Source organism: Octopus bimaculoides, chromosome 23 (assembly GCF_046866305.1).
Source record: "Octopus bimaculoides isolate indiv1 chromosome 23, ASM4686630v1, whole genome shotgun sequence".
Lineage (NCBI taxonomy): Eukaryota > Metazoa > Mollusca > Cephalopoda > Octopoda > Octopodidae > Octopus > Octopus bimaculoides.
The window spans coordinates 12,282,223-12,303,045 of NC_142950.1; the positions used below are offsets into that span (position 1 = coordinate 12,282,223).

Genomic DNA, 20,823 nt, shown 5'->3' on the forward strand with positions numbered 1-20,823 from the left:
CAGAAATATAGCATCAATGGTGCTTTTCCCTGGCATAAACCCAAACTGCATCTCATCTAGACTGACTCTCTCCGTAACTAGTTGGGCTATGACCCTCTCCGTGACCTTCATCACCTGATCCAACAACTTGATACCTCTGTAATTATTTGCATCTAAAGCCTCACCTTTACTTTTGTAGCAGTTGACCATAGTGCTGCTACACCAGTCATTGGGTGTGTCTCCTTCATGTATCACCTGGTTAACTATACCGCAGAGATGCTCAAAAACCCTTTTCTGAGTTATTTACTTTGAATTGTTATTGCCTCATATCTGATTAGCCTGTTATTACGTAACATGCTTCACGATTTTAGTATACATACCTTATTAGTATTTCCTCCTATGTTCTATATACTCTGGGAATGCATTAAAGCCCTTTTCAGGGCTACTTTATTTGAATTCTTACTATTGTTATTCCATGTTATTACATAACTGACTTCACAATTTGGGTATATATAACTTATTGGGAATGAATGGGAGAAAGAGAGTCTGTCGAATGCCGACCCAACAGAAGGACTAGCTATCCGAATTGACAGTACCTTAGTAGATAAAGCAATTGAGGGTATGAAACCAGGGAAAGCCCCCCGGCCCATCAGGAATCACCATAGAGATGCTCAAAATATCTGGCGGTGTTAGCTATAGATATATTTAGTGGAAATGAAATGTAAGAAGACAGTTAAAGGTCGAATTTTATAGATTGGGAGAAATTACTTATATGAACTAAAGGCATGTTTTTGTCAATGTTTGCAATGATAAACGCGTTCTTTAAACGTGTTTCCAAGAGAATTCTCTGGGAATAGGATGAGATAGAGTTCTTCATTACTGAGCGAACAAAAAGATTTATTTTTATCAGAATATTCCATTCCAAATCAAATTGTTTCTTATGATCCTCTAGAGACCAAATTAATTTACTAAGCCCACTATTGTTGTGTTTATTTAGAGTAATGGTTATACATATCAATAAACATTTAGACATATCAATAAACATATACATATATACACACATCATCATCATTGGAAGAGGTGACTTTTGTCAGATGATGAAAGGTTATAGTGAGAGAGACAGAAACAGGTGTTTTGCTGTAGAGGAGGTACAAGGTTACTCGGCTGGAGAGAGAGGGGGAGAGAGGGAGAGAGAGCAGACAAGTATCCATTACCAAGGATGACTATAACAAGGTTGAAATCATGTGATCTTGTGGCCTCAAAAGCTGGAATAATAGGAAGTTCTCTCCCCGCCTGCAACATATATCGAATGCAAAGTGCACTAAATAACCAGCTGGAGGAGGCGTCAACCTGTGGTTAAAATAGCAGTATTGTCTGTTCTTTGAGAACACCCATGTTTAGATGGTAATAAACATTACTTTTCAGTATAAATATTGCTTCTGTCTTTATAGAGATTTTCTTAACGAGCTAGTTTGCTTGTTATATTGTGTATGTATATCTATATATTTATATGTATATACACATATACATACACGTGTTTGCATGTGTGTATATATATTATATATGTGTATATATGTATATATAAGACAGACAGAGAGACGATAGGCTTCCATACAGTTTTTTGTCTACTAAATCCATTTACAAACTTTTGGTCACTCTGGTGCCAACCATGTGGTTCCAAAGTGAGTTTTTTAAACAACAGTTTCCCACTTTTTTTAAAAATGTTTTTCTTACTATAACCTAGGATCAACCCCAACCTTTCTGGGTAAAAATATGTAGATCAAAACAAACTGTGTGACAAGTGAGTGGTTAAGAAGTTCTTCTCTGCAATCATGAGGTCTCAGGTTCTGTTCTACTGCAAGCCATCTTTGGCAAGTGGGATTTTTTGGGTTTTTTTTTTACTATACTCTCGAGTCAACACCCAACTTTATGAGTGAAACTGGATAGACTAAATCTGTACATCAATCCCTTCACTCCAACCATGTCACACACTGTACCAATGATTCTGCCCAAGAGTTACATTAAGAGTAAACATGTGGCTTTGGAATACTCAGCCACTTCATGTGTTTACTCAATGACCAGGTAGTTCAATTAGTCAAACAAATGAATACACATCATTGATGACCAACAGGTATATATTAATTTACTTACTTAATTGACTGACTTCAGAGGGATAAAAGAAAAATTCACTGTATTTGGTCTTGGATTGTCATCAACCCTTTTAATACCAACCCACCTCTATGATATAAACTTCCCGTTCTTAATAATCCTGAAACAACAGGGATGTATGACTCCATCAGTCTACATCTGTGAGTCACCATCTTGTGTCTACGATACAAACATCCTGTTTCAAACTGATCTGAATTAAAATCCTAATTGAAACAAATGCAGGGTATTTCAACAGGAATATGGTAATAAAAGGGTTAAATATCAATCTGTGCATTCTATGACTCACCTAAGACTGACTATCCCTTGGTTCTAACATCCTGATTCAAAGTGTTACCAAAACCTTCCATCATAAATTTATGCTAATTTATGTTCCAAATGCCAGCTTAATAATAACAAAGTTATTTTACTAAATTCTCCGTTGCTTTTGAATTTAAATTGAAATAAATGCAATCTATTTCAATAGAAATACAAGGGTTAACTCTTTTGATAACAACCTGCTTGAAACTGTCCCCTGGTGCTATGATACAAACATTCTGTTCATAACAGAGGCAGTATGTTTCAATGGGAATTTGGTAACAAAAGGATTAGACTGATCTAAATTAAAACCTAACAAAATTTCATACTAATTTATGTTCAAAGTTATTTTATAAAATTCTTCATTATTTTCAAAATTAATTCAAACAAAGGATGATGATGTAGTGTATTTAAACAGGAATATGGTAACAAAAAGGTTAAGTATTTTATGACTCTATCAGTCTCTATGTTCTGTGACTCACCAGAGGCCTTTCCATGGTTCTATGATACAAACATTCTGTTTTAAAATGATCTTAATTAAAACCTTCCATCCAAATTTCATGTTAAATTATGTTCCAAACACCAGGTTAATAAGGACAAAGTTATTCTGCTCAATTATTCACTATTTTATAAATTAATTGAAACAGAGGTTCCGGGTTCAGTCCCACTGCGTGGCATCTTGGGCAAGTGTCTTCTTCTATAGCCTCAGGCCGACCAGAGTGGATTTGGTAGATGGAAACTGAAAGAAGCCCGTCGTATATATGTGTATATATATATATATATATATATATATATATATATATATATATATATATATATATTTGTGTGTGCGTGTGTGTGTGTCTTTGTTTGTCCCCCTAGCATTGCTTGACAACCGATGCTGGTGTGCTTATGTCCCCTGTCACTTAGCCATTCAGCAAAAGAGACCAATAGAATAAGTACTAGGCTTACAAAGAATAAGTCCCGGGGTTGATTTGCTCAACTAAAGGCGGTGCTCCAGCATGGCCACAGTCAAATGACTGAAACAAGTAAAAGAGTAAAGAGTAAAGAGGGAGGCAGCACATTTCAATAGAAATATGGTAACCAAAGGGTTAAAGTGATCTAAATCGAAACCTTCCATCAAAATGTTGTAAACACCAGACTAATAATGGCTTCGAATTTTGGCACAAGGCCTGCAATTTTGGGGAAGGGTGTGAGTCAATTACATCAACCCTAGTGCTCAACTGGACCTTATTTTATCAACGCCAAACGGATGAAAGGTAAAGTTGACCTCGTCAGAATTTGAACTCAGAACACACAGACATGAAATGCCGCCTAAGCATTTTGCCTAGCATGCTAACCATTCTGCCAGCTCACCATCTTATCACTAGATTGATAATCCTTTCTACAGGGTGTCCACAAAGTCTGGGTACATGGAGATTAACACATACTTTAAGAAATTATTATTTCTTATATTTAATTGTTTATGTTATGATTCTATTTACTCCATGTACCCAGACCTTGTGGACACCCTGTATTATAAGCACAAGGCCTGAAATTTGGAGGAGGGGATGAATCGATTACATCGACCCCAGTGCTCAACTGGTACTTGTTTTATTGACCCTGAAAGGATGAAAGGCAAAGTGGATCTTGGCGGGATTTGAACTCAGAACACAAAGACAGATGAAATACCACTAAGCATTTCGCCCGCCGTGCTAATGATTCTGCTAGCTGGCCACCTTTAACACTAGATTAATAATGACAGTTATTTTACTCATGTCACACCACCTTCTGGCAAGTGACCTGAACATCTGATGACCATCCTGGGAATTTTTTCTCGCATGACAAATGTATCTAGGACTACATTACTCCATGTATACTGTTTTGTTTAGACAGCATATGATTTGGCTGCTGCTTTTAAGACATCTTGTAAACCACACAGTCACATAAATCAGACGGCTGTAACTGTTTAGCCCTAGGTCAGCTGTGATCAAACAGACACAGACATATAATCAAAGGTTTTCCAACCGTGACCATCCCATTTTTTCTGTACTTACAAAGAAATCTCAACACGTGTCCTTTTTTAAAAAAAAAAAAAAAGTGGGGAAATGTCATTAGAGGAAAATTTGGCTGTTATTTCTAGCAAGCCAAGCGATCAAGTACAAGTTCCTGTATCACAGGCTTGAAGACCTGATTGATATGAGGCTGATTTGGCTGCTATTTTTAACAGGTCTAGTGATCATGTCAGAGACTCTTTAATTGATTTTAAATTTTGGGACAAGGCCAGCAATTGGGGTGGGGAGGGCTAAGTCGATTATATTGATCCCAGTTTTCAACTGGTATTTAGGATGAAAGGCAAAGTCGACCTCGGCATCATTTGAACTCAAAACGTAAAGATGGACAAAACGCATTTTGCCCAACCTGGTAACGATTCTGCCAGCTCACCGCCCCTGGAGGATCTTTTGTTAACATGAAGAAAAGAATGCGTAAAAATTAACAGGTGTGTGAAAGGGAGAGAGAGAGAGAGAGAGAGAGAGAGAGAGAGATGGGGAAGGAGAGGGAAAGCGGCAGAGGGAGAGAAAAGGTGAGAGCTGTAGGGAGGAAGAGAGAGAAACAGAGAGGGGAGAGAGGAAAGAAAAAGATAGGGGAGAGGAAGATAGGGAAAGATAAAGATAGAGTGTGAGAAATATATAAGAGAAGGGAGAGAAAAGGTGAGAGAAAGGAAGAAGAGAGGGTGAGAGAGGGAGGGGTGCTACGTTAGATTTTTTTCCATTCACAGAAAAGCCTAGAAAGAATGTTGCCTGCTGCAGGAAGGAATTGGATTGGCGCCAGGGGCTGGTTGAGACTGGATTAAGTTCGCAAAAAAAATGATAAAATAAAAAAACATGGCTTGTATGAAAAGGGACTATCGTACGTAGCTTTATAGGTTGAGGAAGTAAATATAGTAAATATAGACAGACGGGAACGATGGAAGTGGAGCCATGTGTGTATGTATATCTGCGTGTGAGTATGTGTGTGTGTTTGAGAGAGAAAGAGAGAGAGAGGGCAAAATGTGTGTCGAGGGTGCGGTGTGCTTCAAGACATCAATGGTACTAGCAAACAAACCTGGATTAAAATACACTTAAGAACATGTCATTCTAGTGAGCGTGAATGTGTGTATACGCACTTATCAATTAATGAATGACAAAAGAACAGCTTACGGTTGTTTCTGCTACGACAAGCAGTGCTCTTTCAGAGCTGAGTGCTTGTGTAGTATCCCTATAGTTTCAAAGCATCAGTATATCGAATTCTAACAATTGGTTATTTGTTAGCAGCATGAGTGGCTGTGTAGTAAATAACTTGCTTACCAACCACATGGTCCCGGGTTCAGTCCCACTGCGTGGCACATTGGGCAAGTATCTTCTACTATAGCCTCGGGCCGACCAAAGACTTGTGAGTGGATTTGGTAGACGGAAACTGAAAGAAGCCCGTCGTATATGTGTAAATATGTATGTGTGTGTGTCTGTATATGTTTGTCCCCCCAACATCGCTTGACAACCGATGCTGGTGTGTTTACGTCCCCGTAACATAGCGGTTCGGCAAAGAAGACCGATAGAATAAGTACTAGGCTCACAAAGAATAAGTCCTGGGGTCGATTTGCTCGACTAAAGGCGGTGCTCCAGCATGGCCACAGTCAAATGACTGAAACAAGTAAAAGAGCATTATGTCTAATTTTATAGATTGCCTATGTGGAGGCACAATGGCCCAGTAGTTAGGGCAGCGGACTCGCGGTTTCGATTCCCAGACGAGGCGTTGTGAGTGTTTATTGAGCGAAAACATCTAAAGCCCCACGAGGCACCGGCAGGGAATGGTGGCGAACCCTGTTGTACTCTTTTACCACAACTTTCTCTCACTCTTACTTCCTGTTTCTTTTGTACCTGTATTTCAAAGGACCAGCCTTGTCACACTCTGTGTCACGCTGAATCTCCAAGGGTACATGTGTCTGTGGAGTGCTCAGCCACGTTAATTTCACGAGGAGGCTGTTCCGTTGATCGGATCAACTGGAACCCACGTTGTCGTATATATATACACGCCTTTGATCTTAGCCAAAAGATACATTGTCAGAGTAGTCCGGCTGCTGTTCTCGTTTAGCCCTCGGTCAGTCCTGATCTCTTCCATACATATGCCTATATATTATTCTTTTGTTCTTCAGACATTTGACTGCGGCCATACTGGAACACTGCCTTTAGTCGAGTAAATTCTTTATAAGCCTAGTATTTATTCTATAGGTCTCTTTTGACGAACCGCTAAGTTACGGAGACGTAAACAAACCAGCATCGATTGTCAAGCGATGTTGGGGGAGACAGACACACACATATATATATATATAATGTAACCTCGTGGACATCGGTGGCGATTTTTTCTTCCTCCGTTTTTCCCTTCTTTGGACTTTCCTTGTTTCCGACGAAGAGCTCTGCTCGAAACGTCATACTCTCTCTTTCCTTTCCCGAGCGTCTAGTAACACAATCTGTAACTGTTCGCCTCTATCAAGCAGAAGAAACAATGTCACATATTCACAAATGACGTCACAGATTTTTCGGTATTAGTATATGACACCAGACACGAGTGAATGTGGATGCGAGTGTGTTATACAATGCAAGACGCAAGCATGGCTGTGTCAGAAGTTCACTTCCCAAGCACGTGGTTTGAGGGTTCAATCCCACTGCGCGACACCATAAGCAAGCATCTTCTGTGGACCTAGCCTGACCAAAGTCTTGTCAGTGGATTCGTGAGAAGAAACTCAAAAGAAGCCTATCGTATACGCGAATCATAGACAGAGAATAGATAGAGAGAGGAGAAAGTAACATGAGAAATAGACAATAGAGATGACAGAGAGGCGGAGATACCAATAAGATCTCGACCGCCAACAATGCGCACGCGCGCACACAATCATATCAAGATATTTAGAAGGAGCATGTTTAATGGTAGCGGTGTTGTCTGAAGATGATCAGACAGGTTTACATTAAATATACCACACTTTGATCTTAGCCAAAAGACCGACTGATACATTGTCAGATATACAATATGTTAAGTAGTAGTCTACCGGCTGCTGTTGTTTAACCCAAGGTCAGGTCTGATCGCTTCTATTATAATTTTTGGTTGTTGTTTAACCCAAGTTCAGGCCCGATCGCTTCTTTATTATTATTAAGGCGGCGAGCTGGCGGAATTGTTAGCATGCTGGACGAGATGCTTGGCGGTATTTCGCCTGTCGCTGTGTTCTCAGTTCAAATTCCGCCAAAGTTGACTTTGCATTTTATTCTTTTGGGGTTGATAAATTAAGTACTAGTGAAACACGGGAGTCGATGTAATCGACTAGTCCCCTCCCCAAAAATGTCAGGCCTTGTGCCTGTAGTAAAAAGGATTATTATTATTATTGTTATTGTTATTATTATTATTGCAGCAAGGTGGCAGAATCGTTAGCACGCCGGGCGAAATGCTTAGCGATGTTTTGTCTGCCACTATGTTCTGAGTTCTAATTCCGCCAAGGTCGACTTCGCCTTTCATCCTTTCGGGGTCGACATATTAAGTACCAGTGAAACACTGGGGTCAGTTAAAGCGACTCATCCCCTCCCACAAAATTTCAGGCCTTGTGCCTATAGTAGAAAGGATTATTATTACCTCCAATTTAGTGAAGGAAGGGGTATTGTTTTCAGTCGTGTTTGTTTGTCCGTGGCAAGATATCACAAGAACTGCTGGATGGATTCAGATGAAGCTTTCAGGGATGTTTGGCCTCATGACTGGCACGAACTGATTAGATTTTAGGATCAATCTGGTACCAGACAAGGATTCGGTATTATTCTTTCCTGTTTTTTTTACTCAATTTTTGAGAGTGGTTGAGTTCATTTTTTGTATTCTCGTTTTTGAGAGCAGTCGAATTTATTTCAGATATTCTCATTTTAATAATCATCTCTGGTTAATCGTTGAGAGGACGTTGGTGTTGCCTTAGTGGGAAGTTTGTGTTCTATGAGTGCTCTTATTATTATTATTAAGGCAGGGTGTGGGGATAGCAATAAAAAGCTAAAAGAGAAACTAGATGCCAAGTTAGCAAGGACAGAAAGAGGTTGCACATATTGTACAACACATGAAGATCAGAGGTGTGAGGTACTTTGGATTGCAAGGCAGTGTACAAGAGAGAACAGTGATAAAGCTGGAGAGACGTCTGAACAAAATGACAATGGTAGGCTTGCTTTTACTGATGTAAAAACAGGTACAGAAGAGCTACCACAAACAGTTGATGAGTGTAGAGAATACACAAAGAAAGAGAGAGTCTACTCTAATCAGATCCAAAAGTGACTGGCCATTAGCACTTTAACATTCATATTAACCTGTCAAATGTAAGGCTTATTTCTGCAAATTGCTTTGAATTAACTCTTCAGTATTCAGATTATTCCATCAAATGTAATACTTATTTACTCTCAGTTTTGAATTAATCATGCATTTTTTTGGTAATATCATGATTTAAATGATGTGATTGTAATGTTTTTTTGTTTTTTTTTTAAATGATTGTAAAAGGTCGGATCTGGCCAGTTTGAACATAAAGCAGATTTGTAGGCTGGATATGCCTGGTTAAAATACTAAAGAGTTTAATCATGTATTACGTTGTAGCTTCAAGATTTCGATGATGTGAGTGTTTATTTTTAGAATGAGATTGTAGGGTAAGTGTGAAAGGCTGGGTCTGGTCAGTTTTACTCTTTTTTACTTGTTTCAGTCATTTGACTGCAGCCATGCTGGGGCACTGCCTTTTAGTCAGGCAAATCGACCCCAGGACTCATTCTTTGTAAGCCTAGTACTTATTCTATCGGTCTCTTTTTGCCGAACCGCTAAGTTACGGGGACGTAAACACACCAGCATCAGTTGTCAAGCGAAGTTGGAGGGACAAACACAGACACACAAACATATACACACATACATATATATATACATATATACGACGGGCTTCTTTCAGTTTCCATCTACCAAATCCACTCACAAGGCTTTGGTCGGCCCGAGGCTATAGTAGAAGACATTTGCCCAAGGTGCCACATAGTGGGACTGAACCCAGAACCATGTGGTTGGTAAGCAAGCTACTTACCACACAGCCACTCCTGCGCCTATTTGTACATAAAACAACTAAAATATTCTGGCTGGATATGGCCATTGACAACAGTATAGTAAATACAGGATTAATGATATGAAGACAGGGAAATCAGCTGAAACATAAGGATTAGTGGCCCAAGATCGTTAACCCTTTAGCATTTAATCCAACCATATCCAGCCCAAATATTCTTCCTGTTTTATGTTCAAACTGGTCTGATCTAACCTCTTACACCTATCCTACAATGTTGATCTAAAAATAGACAATAACATCAAAATCTCAAAGCTATGAGATAATACGAGATTAATTCAAAACAACACAAATAAATAAGCATTACATTTGACAGGGTAATTTGAACTCTAAAAGGTTAAAGCAGTTCATATTCAGCCCAAGATTTCATTGCTTGTTTATATCAAGTGTCTTGAATAGGAAACATCATAACAAATTCAGAGATGGCTATAATCTCTAAAGAAAATCTGTAGAGATAACTTTAAGGAGGGATACAGCATCAATGGTAACTCTTCCTGGTTGAAAGCCAAACAACATTTCATCTGAACCAATCTGTTCCTAATAAAAATTGTTTCAAATTTTGGCACAAGACTAACAGTTTTAAGCAAGGTGTAAACACAGACATAGCTGTGTGGTATCTGGTTCGACCCACTGCACGGCACATCTTGGCCAAGTATCTTCTATTATAGTCCTAGGCCAACCAAAGTCTTGTTAATGGATTTGGTAAACGGAAACTGAAAGAAGCCTGTAGTGTGTGTGTGTGTGTATATATATACATACACACATATATATATATATATATATAGATATATATATATATATATATATATATACACATATATATATATAGATATATATATATATATATATATATATATATATATATATATATATATATATATATGCATACACATATATATAGTTGAAATTTACAGAAAAACAAGACGAAGACAGGTGTTCTTAATGTTAAGAATCAAGATTGAACACTTATTGAATATGTGGAAAATAGTAATGTGGAAATATGTTTGGATCAGTTGTTCTCACTGTTGCATCTACCGCATTGTTCTGCAAAAGAATTCCACACCTCATTCAATTTATTCCATAGTCCAGTAAATCTGTGTCCTTATATTTTCAAACAAGGGAATCTAGCACCCCCACTCAGCTCAAAACAATATCTGTGTACCACGATTTCTGGGTTATTTCTCTTCATCAGCACAGAATTGTTCGGCTAGAGGTGGCACTGCCAAATTGCCGTTCAAAATATATAGTTTTCAAAGTGACAACTAGTCACTGATTTATAGATTCCCTTGTTCGAAAATATAAGGACACAGATCATGTCATATAACCAGCTGGAGACGATGTCTCCTGGGGTAAATTACAGCAACATTTGTCCTAAACCAGGATTGCCATGTTATGTTGGCAAACAATCTTTACTCGAAAGTACTGTTGCTGAAGATCTCATGTTGTGAGATTTAGAAATGGTAATGTGGAAATATGTTTGGAATGTTTGGATCAGTTGTTCTCACTGTAGCATTTACTGCATTGTTCTGCAAAAGAATTCCACAGCTCATTCAATTTATTCCATAGTCCAGTTTCCAGTGAAAGTATACATGTGGCTATGTAGTTAAGAAGTTCATTTTGCAACCCCATGGTTTCATGTTTACTGCGCTGCAGTCTTCTACTATCACCCTGGACTGATCAAAGCCATGTAAGTAAGTGCATTTGGTAGACAGAAACTGAATGAAGCCTGTTATGTGTGTGTATAAATATATATATATATATATATGAGCGTGGCCGTTTTCGTGTGGGTGACACGTAAAAGCACCCACTACACTCTCTGAGTGGTTGGCGTTAGGAAGGGCATCCAGCTGTAGAAACTCTGCCAAATTAGATTGAAGCCTGGTGTTGCCATCCGGTTTCACCAGTCCTCAGTCAAATCGTCCAACCCATGCTAGCATGGAAGGCGGACGTTAAACGATGATGATGATGATGATGATGATGATGATGATGATGATGATATATATATATATATATATATATATATATATATATATATATATATATAGCACTCATGCCAGTGCCACAGAAGGACTTGTGCTGGTGCCAACATGAGAGTCTCATGCTGGCACCACATTAAAAACACCCAGCACACACTGTAAAATGGTTAACATCAGGAAGGGTATTCAGCCAAATCAGACTGGAACTTGGAGCAGCTTGCCAGCTCAAGCCAAACTGTCCAACCCATGGAAAACGCACTTTAAATGATGATGATGGTGATGATGATTGATATATAAATATCAATGTCATTCATTTCCAATATTCAGCAAAAACAGTCTGGTCAGGGGAAAATATTACCTTACTTGGAAACAGGTAAGGCAAGACAACAGGAAGGACACCTAATCACTGACATTCTGCTTCAATAAACTCCGTCCAACCCATGCAAGCATGGAATAACAGATGTTAATATAATGATGAAGATGATATGTATGCGTGTGTATGCATATGTTTGTGTTTCCTTGCATTAAGATAATTGTAAATGAGCATCACCCTCATACAAGCAGTGTCTTTTGATTCCAATCTGCTGTGAAAACATGTCCAGCCATGGGGAAGTATTACATTGCTTGGAAATGGGTGAGGGTAGGCAACAAGAAGAGCATCGGGTCACAGAAAATCTTCATAAGCAAATTCCATCTGAGCCATGCAAGCAAGGAAAGGTGGATGTTGAAATGATGACAATGATATGATTGATTGGGATTGTGTTAACATCAATGATGTCAACAACAATCAGGCAAAAATAATTTCAGACTGTTGCAATGAAAATCAAAATCAAGCTGTTCACTGCAACTATCAAATCAGTGCTTATTATGGTGATAAAACATGGACACTGACAAAGAAATTATTAAAAGGAATAAATGGATGCTACACAAGGATGCTACGAATGGCCCTAAATGTGAAATGGCAGTAAACATATGACAAATGAATGCCTTTAAGGAAACCTGCTGAAAGTTAGCAAGAAAATCAGGCAAAGATGGCTGCGACTATCTGGTCACTTCATGCACCACCCTGAACTGGAAGCATCCAAATTAATCTTGTGGAACCTACTTCATGGGGATGTAAGACGAGGCAAACATCATCACACTTACATCAACAACTTGACCACAGACATTGCCTAGAATGTATCAAGGACCTCAAAGTAGTGATGATGGACTGAAAAGTTTTGCAGGGTAGACCTTGTTGCTGTGACCCGGGTTAGAACCCGGCTATAAATATAATAAATGTTGTAATAAAGCACCACAAATGTTGAGGTATGTGTATGAAGCTGTTGTCTGTACATTTCACGATTTTTTCAAGTTATCTTTTTGTAGCCAAGATCATGGTGTTTTTAAATGATTTTTCAACTAATGCTGTCTTTTCTAGAAAACTAACTAAACTAACTAAACTAGTTTGGTAAATATGGTTTTGACTTAAGAATAATAAAACTAATCCTTACTATAGAATTAAGACTTGTACCTGTGCTATCTTGTTTTGTGTTAGTGAAGAGAGAAAATAACCAGGCTCTAATGATAAGCATGTGTTTCCAAACAGTTTTAAGGAATTAAAATGAAGGTGCAGGTGTGGCAAGAAGCTTGCTTCCCAACCACATGGTTCCGAGTTCAATCCCATTGTGTGGCATCTTCGGCAAGTGTCTTTCCCTATAGCCTCCAGCATACCAAAACCTTGCAAGTCGATTTAGTAGATGGAAACTGTAAAGAGCCCTTAATTTTGCAGCTTTAGTAAAAAGAACAGACTCCATTGTTGCCAGAAACAACCTCACTTTCAATTTCCTTGCTAACTTTGAACTCCATACCTTTCTCAATTTATGGTATACGCTCCAGGAAAGAGCTTTCCTTGCTATGATGTCTTTTTCAGTACTTTGTGTCCACGCACCAAAGTATTTGAAATTTTCAACTGCCTTCAGCGACTTACCATCTCTCACTTTCACTGTCACAGGCATTTCTAGGTTGAATACTCGCAGCTCTGTTTTCTTTGTGTTACTGTACAATCCTTACTAAAGTGTTGAAGAAGCAGTTGGACGGTTGTTATACGAGGATGCTTAGAACGGCACTCAGTGTCTCCCAGAAGAGTCATACAACAAACGCCGACTTGTACCTGGGACTACCAAAAATAACATTGAAGATACAGCATAGAAGGATGAGGTTAGCTGGACACTGCATCAGACACACCGATGAAATTGCTAACAAGCTAGTGCTCTGGCAACCAACAGAAGGAAGAACCAAGAGAGGAAGGAGGAAGACGACCTATATCAACAACTTGCTGGAGGATACTGGTATGGAAAGGGTACAGGAACTGAGGACCATTATGGAAGATCAAGATGAGTGGGGAAAACGTGTGGAAACAGTCTTGGGGCGTCCTGAGGGACGACCTAGATAGATAGATTAATAAAAAGTATATTACTCTACCTTTGGTATTCAAGTACTATTTCCCCCCCCCCTTGTTTGGCACTTACATGCTCACCTGTGTGTGTGTGTGTGTGTCTGTGTTTGTCCCCACATCACTGCTTGACAACCAGTGTTGTTATGTTAATACATCCCTGTAACTCAGCAATTCGGCAAAAGAAACTGATAGAATAAGTACTAGGTTTAAAAAAGTAAGCCCTGGGGTTGACTAAAATCCTTCAAGGCAGTGGCCCAGCATGGCCACAGTCAAAGGACTGAAACAAGTAGAAGATAAGGTTTTGATAGCTGCTTGCATACCATTTTGTTTTAACAATTTTGTCCGAAGCTAAGCTTCAGGTCACACACATTCAAAAGATGTCAATTGACAGAAAGCTTTTTAAGACTGTGAACAATAAGGGAGCAGAGAATCCTGCTAATTTCCCAAACCAAGCAATAATTCGATTCCATTTCCAATGCTATTTTTCATTCTATATCTTTTATCTGTTTCACAGGACTGCAGACATGCTGGGGCACTGTCTTGAAGGGTTTGAACAAATCAACCCCCAGTATTTATTTTTTCAAGCCTAGTATGTATTCTTTCAATTTCTTTTGCTGAACTGCTAAGTTTCTGGGACGTAAATTAATTGGTACATATATATGTACTTATGTATGTATGTGTGTATGCGTGCGTGCGTGCGTGTGTGTGTGTGTGTGTGTGTGCACCTTTGTCTAAACATCATGTGACGGTTGTAAATGAGCATTATCACCATAGTACATGCGAGGTTGTTTGTTCCAGTCTTCCATAAAGAAAAGCATGTTTGGCAATGGGGGAAATATTACCTTGCTCGGAAACGGGTGAGGGACAACGACAGGAAGGGCATCCAAGCTGTAGAAAATCTACCTCAACAAATTCCTTATAACCCATGCAAACGTGGAAGAGTGGACGTTAAAGCGTGAATGATAAAGAATGTGTTTGCTGTAGCTGTTTTAGTTCCAGTTCAACCTCGATTGACCAGACTTAACATTAAAAACATTCCAGCCAAGGATATCCCTCTGGAAATATAACCGATTATATGTATTCTTCTTTAATCTTGGAAGAGATTTTGACTTCTATATCTAGCAGGTCGATCGACCAAGTTTAGCTCACTCGATGGTTTGTGTGAGTATTGTAGTTGCTGGGGTTATTGTTATTGCTGTTGTTATAGTTTAGCCCTAGGTCACTTCGACTTAACAGAACTTAGGATCAAAGGTATTCCAGCAATCACAAATGCAATCTTATTCGTTATCCACATCTTTTCATTGCCCAATGTAGTAGTAGAGTGTTGTTTGATGGGGGATTCGGCTATGGTTTCCAACGGACGGAGCAACTAGGCAGCAGTTTCCTCGTTGGTAGAAGTCCCAATATGAGTATGAAGCAGCGCAATTGACAGATAAGTCCATGTGTGAATACAGACCAATAAGTTTGTGTGTGCGTGAAATAAACATTACAGAGATTTGATATGTAATTTAAAACAAACGTGTGGTACAGTAGAGTTTGCGTTTGAGAATACAATGTGTGCATTTATGCGTGATTGCGTGCACTTCTGAGGGAGAGGGTGAAGTGCAATCATTATTGGTGAGAATTTGTTTGTATGTATGAATATATATATATAAATATGTGTATGTGTCAAACATGACTAGACGAAGCTAACCTGCCATTGTGTACGTGTGGGAATTTAAGAGCTGAAAACAAGATTAAAGTAAAGTCTAGACAGATTAATGCATGTGTGTGTATATAGACACATACACAACACACCAACACGCTAATCAATGTAAATACATATAGTTAATTTGAAGATATCAAGTATATTAAGCTAGTCCCCTATACTGACTATATATTTCTTTCAGAAAGCATTCCTGAGGAATTACCCCCTCCCACTTGGTCATATTGAAAAATAAATGAAACAAACAAACAAACAGACACACAGACATCCAAATGCAACTGACACACAAATATACTCATTCATATATGTTTTGTTTGCACAGGAGTGAATGAATGAAACTTTTTCCTTTGTTAACATTTCCTCAAGGAATCAATGGACATTGCATGTCTGTGCTTGATAAGTGTGTGTGTGTGTGTGTGTGTGTGTGTGTGTGTGTGTGCGAGTTAGAAAGATACAAGGTAGTTTTTTTTAGACCAAAGACTGACGGTATGTATATATAAAGAGAAGCATACAGGTAGACAGGCGGGCAGACAAGGATAGGGAGTCAGACAGAACCAGGTAGACAGCAGAAGTTCGGATTGGATAGACTAACGGACAGACCAGACTGGGTAAACAGTCGGTCACCGAGGATTAGGTAGAGAAACGGTCAGGCACGATTAGGTAGACAGGGAAGAAAACTTGGTAGACATGGAGAGAGATCGAAAACTAGGTAGACAGACAGGAGTAGGTAGACAAAAAATGGACCGGACTAGGTAGAAAGATGGACAGACTGAGCTAGATAGACAGATGAGCAGACAGTTGGAGGGAGGAGGCGGGACTAAATAGACAGACAATCAAGGTTAAGTAGTCAGAGGAAGACAGGTCTAAGTAGACAGACAGATGAACAGAGAAGACAAGGAAGATGGACAGAAAGAGAGGGCTTAACAGACAGAGTAACAGAATTTGGTAGACAGACGGAGAGGATTTGGTAGATAGGCATACCGATGGACATAGGTAGACATCAGACAGATGAAAAGGGCTAGGTAGACAGTGCTGGACGGACGGTTAACGGACTGACAAGTCTAAATTGACTGACAAACAGAACCAAGATACGCAAAGAGTTGGATGACCAAAGGTTGGTAGACAGACACGCACGAACTGGACAAAGATAGACTAGGGCAGACGGTTAAGACAGGTAGACAGGCGACGGACAAAACCAGATAAACAAACAACAGGTGGCCAAACTGACAGAAAAGTCAGGGGACGTTGTTTGTGAGTATGTGTGTATGTAATCAAAATAAACATTTTAAAGACTAACATGGAATGAGGTTCCAAGAAGGAGAGGACATACAGAGAGAGATCTAACAGAGAGGAAAATTAAGCAGAGAGAGAAAGATATACACAAATACTTATAATTTTTGAAAGTATCGTTTGGTCACACGGATCAATTCAATATATTACTGGTAAATAATTAATAACAGGAAATGAAGATAGATATATAGATACACCCTAGTATAATATACATATATTAAAGTGAGTACGAGTGTGTGTAAAAATGTATGTATAAATTCCCATACATAAATATAACCAGATTTATATAGAATTTATACACGAGGATAAATATATATATATATATATATATATAGGAAATAAAATCAGGAGGTGTCCGTCTAAAGCATTTCTTTTCGAACATTAAGACAACCGATGTTAAAGGATTAGAAACGGTTTCGAAATCGGGTCGCGCCGTCATTTAATTACAACTATTTATTCCAAAATCTTAAACTCGAATTTAACAGGAAATGCCACCAGACACGGCAAATGTATAGCAAATATTTATATAGGCCTATATATATCTTTGCAGTAATGTTTTCATTTTGATTTTGACATTCTTTTGGTTAGTCATTATCGTGATATTTTAACCAAAATTGCCTTGTTTTTAATAATTGCAATATGTACAAAAGTCCGCGCGCACTTGCTTTTAATAATATATATATATATATATATATATATATATATATATATTGCAACTGTTAAGTTTTTACGAGTAGTTAGGTCGAATGATAGATAGTATACAGGTAGTTAAATGGAAACCTTTTAATAAAAAAAACATTCGCTATAAATGAGTTTTTCTTTCCGCATACTTGTAAAATAATTTTGAAAAGATAACATTTTTTCTTTTTCTCGATTATTCTAAATTTGCGAGAAAGTCTCCTCGCCCCTTTAAATCTTCGCACACACACATATATTATATATATATATATGTGTGTGTATATGTATATGTATATACGCAAGCGCGCATATATATTATATATAGTTGTACTTCAATTATTTCAAGAGGAATGTAGTCGTTCTAAGTGTTAGAAATAGCAGTTAAAACTCTTTCGAAACACACTCTAGCGTCTTCTAGAAGGGAGGAACCATTAGTAAACAATCATGTGTATGTGTGTGCGCGCGAGTATATGCATATACGTATATGTATGTATGTATGCACATTTATACAAGGAGAAAAGAAAGATTGATCACAACTAGAATGTTTTTGCTAAGATACTTTGCGATAAACTCAGAGTTAAACAACAACTCTGCACATTCGGATGTGTATCAATTTCTAGACCCACATCTGATTTTTTTTCTGCTCATTTGTTTTGTTTTTTCTTTCCCCGCAATAAAAAAAAAACTTAAGTCTGTTCTTGTTTCTCAGTCCTCAGTTCAACCCCGATGGCGTAGATGTATGATCGAAGCCGTTCCAACCGCAACAGTCCCGGCTTTTTATATGCATCATCATTAAAGGCTACATCATCAAATAAGTCCTTTTCTTCACCCTCTTTTTTTTAAGAAACCGTGTGTGATTTGGGAGGGATTTAGCTGTTGTTTCTAACAGATCAACTGACCTGCTCACTCAGCTAAGCAAAGAATAAATTTTTTAAAAAACGGTGAAGAAACGAAAGAAAGAAAAATAAAGCATACAAAAGAAGACGAAAGGATGATACTCACCGATAAGGCCCCCAATTAAGAAGAATATAACCAGAGCAATGAATAAACATATCCCTAAAAAGGATAGCTTTCTCCAACTTAAAGTTTCCAGAACCACTCCGGTCATGTTGCCGAGTCTTGCTTATGTATTTAATAATAATAATATTTATATATATATAAGCAATAATAAATTTCTGAGCGATATATATATATATATGTGTGTGTGTGTATTATTTATCACCACCGACTATATCGTTATCGTTCTCGATTCCGATATATATCTATATTTATATATCGTTTTACCAGAAATTCTTTTAGATAGTCATCTGTCTATATTTGTGTATATATGCGTTGAGTATATATGTGTAGATATATCATATATAGTTATCACCACTATTTATTACAGATATACATCTATATAGCAAGGTACTAATAAGATCGGTATCTGCACGTGTATACATATATATATCCTTGCTTTTTAGAGATAGGTATGTAGATAGATACATAGACAGATAAGATGTGTATCAAGGAAGATGGTATACAAGACTAAATGTCGACGAAATAAGTGATCCAAGTGTGCCTTTACCCTTGCCAAGGCAGATCAAAATACGTAATTTAGAAATAGCAATAATAATAATATGAAGAGAAAAAAAGCAAAAGGCGAATCAGAGGGCAAGGCAAGGCACGACACGGACAGGCAAGTAGTTCAGAGGATATCCAGCCGGAGAATGTAGTGGGAAGAGTAGTCTTTGGACGTTGGAGTCGAAAAACTAGTAACTATATATATATAGATAGATAGATAATATATATATATATATATATAATGGAGTATTTACTCTGTGTATGAGTAGTATATACTGATATATAAATATATAAGCGTTGAAAAGTAAGTGGGGGCAAGTGAAGCAACAAAGCGACGGCCGATTAGCTTCATTCGGCTGTGCACGTCGTTGGGAATTGTTTGTACCCGATAGCCTTCTAGTGGCGCCCTCATCCCCTTTCCCTCCTCCTCTCTCTTTCTCTGCTTCTCCGTTTCCTTCTCTCTTTCCCTCCCTCTCTCTCTCTCTATTTATATATCTTTTTCTTTCTATATTTCTATATTACTTTCTTCACCACCGAACACTTTTTCCTTCTACTCTGTCTCCTCAGCTTTATTTCTGTCATCATTATTTCTCATTTGTAAACTCCTTATTTTTCCATTTTCTCTTTCTTCTTTCTCTCGGCCTTTCTCTGTCTCTCTTTCTCTATCTGCCTACGTCTCTCTCTCTCTCTCTCTCCTTCTCTGTACATATATTTGTTTCTTTCTCTATCACTTCATTATTATTTCTTTGCATTTCTATTCAACTCTAGTTTCAAACTCTCTATTTTCCATTTCCCTTTCTCTCTCTCTCTCTCACTTTTCTTACTCATTCTTCCTCTTATTCCTCTTCCCTCTTCTTTCTTCTTACTCATTTTCCTTCCGCCCTTTCACTTTCTTTTCTTATTTCCATCTTTATTTTTTTGGCATTTCTTTCGCCACCCCTCTATATTTTCCTTGTACCTTTTTCTCCTTCAGTCTCATTACATTCCCTTTCTCGTCATTCTTTTAATCAGACCGCTTTTCTCTCGATTTTATTTCTTTTTCTCTCGTTCTTTCTTTCTGTCTCTCACTTTTACTTTTTCACGATCCTTTTTTTCTTTCAGTTTCTTCTCATACTAATCTTTCTCCCTTTCTCTCCTTTCATTTTCTATTTGCCCCTTTTTCTTTGTCTAACTCTCTTTTCCTTCAATTCTACACCTATACTGCTCGTCATCCTTTTCTCAATCGTTCTTCCCTCTTTCATTTTCCTCTTTTTTTCTTTCCCTCTTCTCCTATCCGTTTCTCCTTTTCGTTTAGTTTATCATTTTTCTTCCTTCCCCTCCTAACTACCTTTACGCTATCTATATCTGTTTTTCTCTTCCACTATTTCTCCTTCTCATCTTTTTTCTCACATTTCTTTCATTCCACTTTCTTTCTCTCACTTTTTTTAGTTTTTCTTCAGTCCCTGTTCTTTCTCTCTTGCCCTCTCTCTCTTCCTCCCTCCCCTCTCTCTCTAGCTCTCTTTCTCTTACAATCTTAGAATTTTTTCTGACTTCTACCTTTTTCCTTCCGTCTCTCTAACTTCAAGTCAGTTTACCTCTTCTCTCTTTATCAATCCCTTCTCTCACTTTC

The 20,823-nt window shown here is 38.1% G+C and overlaps 1 protein-coding gene across 1 annotated transcript in view; it reads right to left on the reverse strand.

Annotated features, from left to right (window-relative positions):
* LOC106883690 (protein wntless homolog) overlaps positions 1-19,591 on the reverse strand; it is a 48,877-nt gene extending 29,286 nt beyond the window's left edge. The window contains exon 1 of the mRNA XM_052975944.2: positions 18,654-19,591. Coding sequence (XP_052831904.1) covers positions 18,654-18,759 — 106 coding nt within the window. The 5' untranslated portion in view covers positions 18,760-19,591. The remainder of the gene's footprint in view (positions 1-18,653) is intronic.
* Between the last annotated feature and the right edge of the window lie 1,232 nt (positions 19,592-20,823).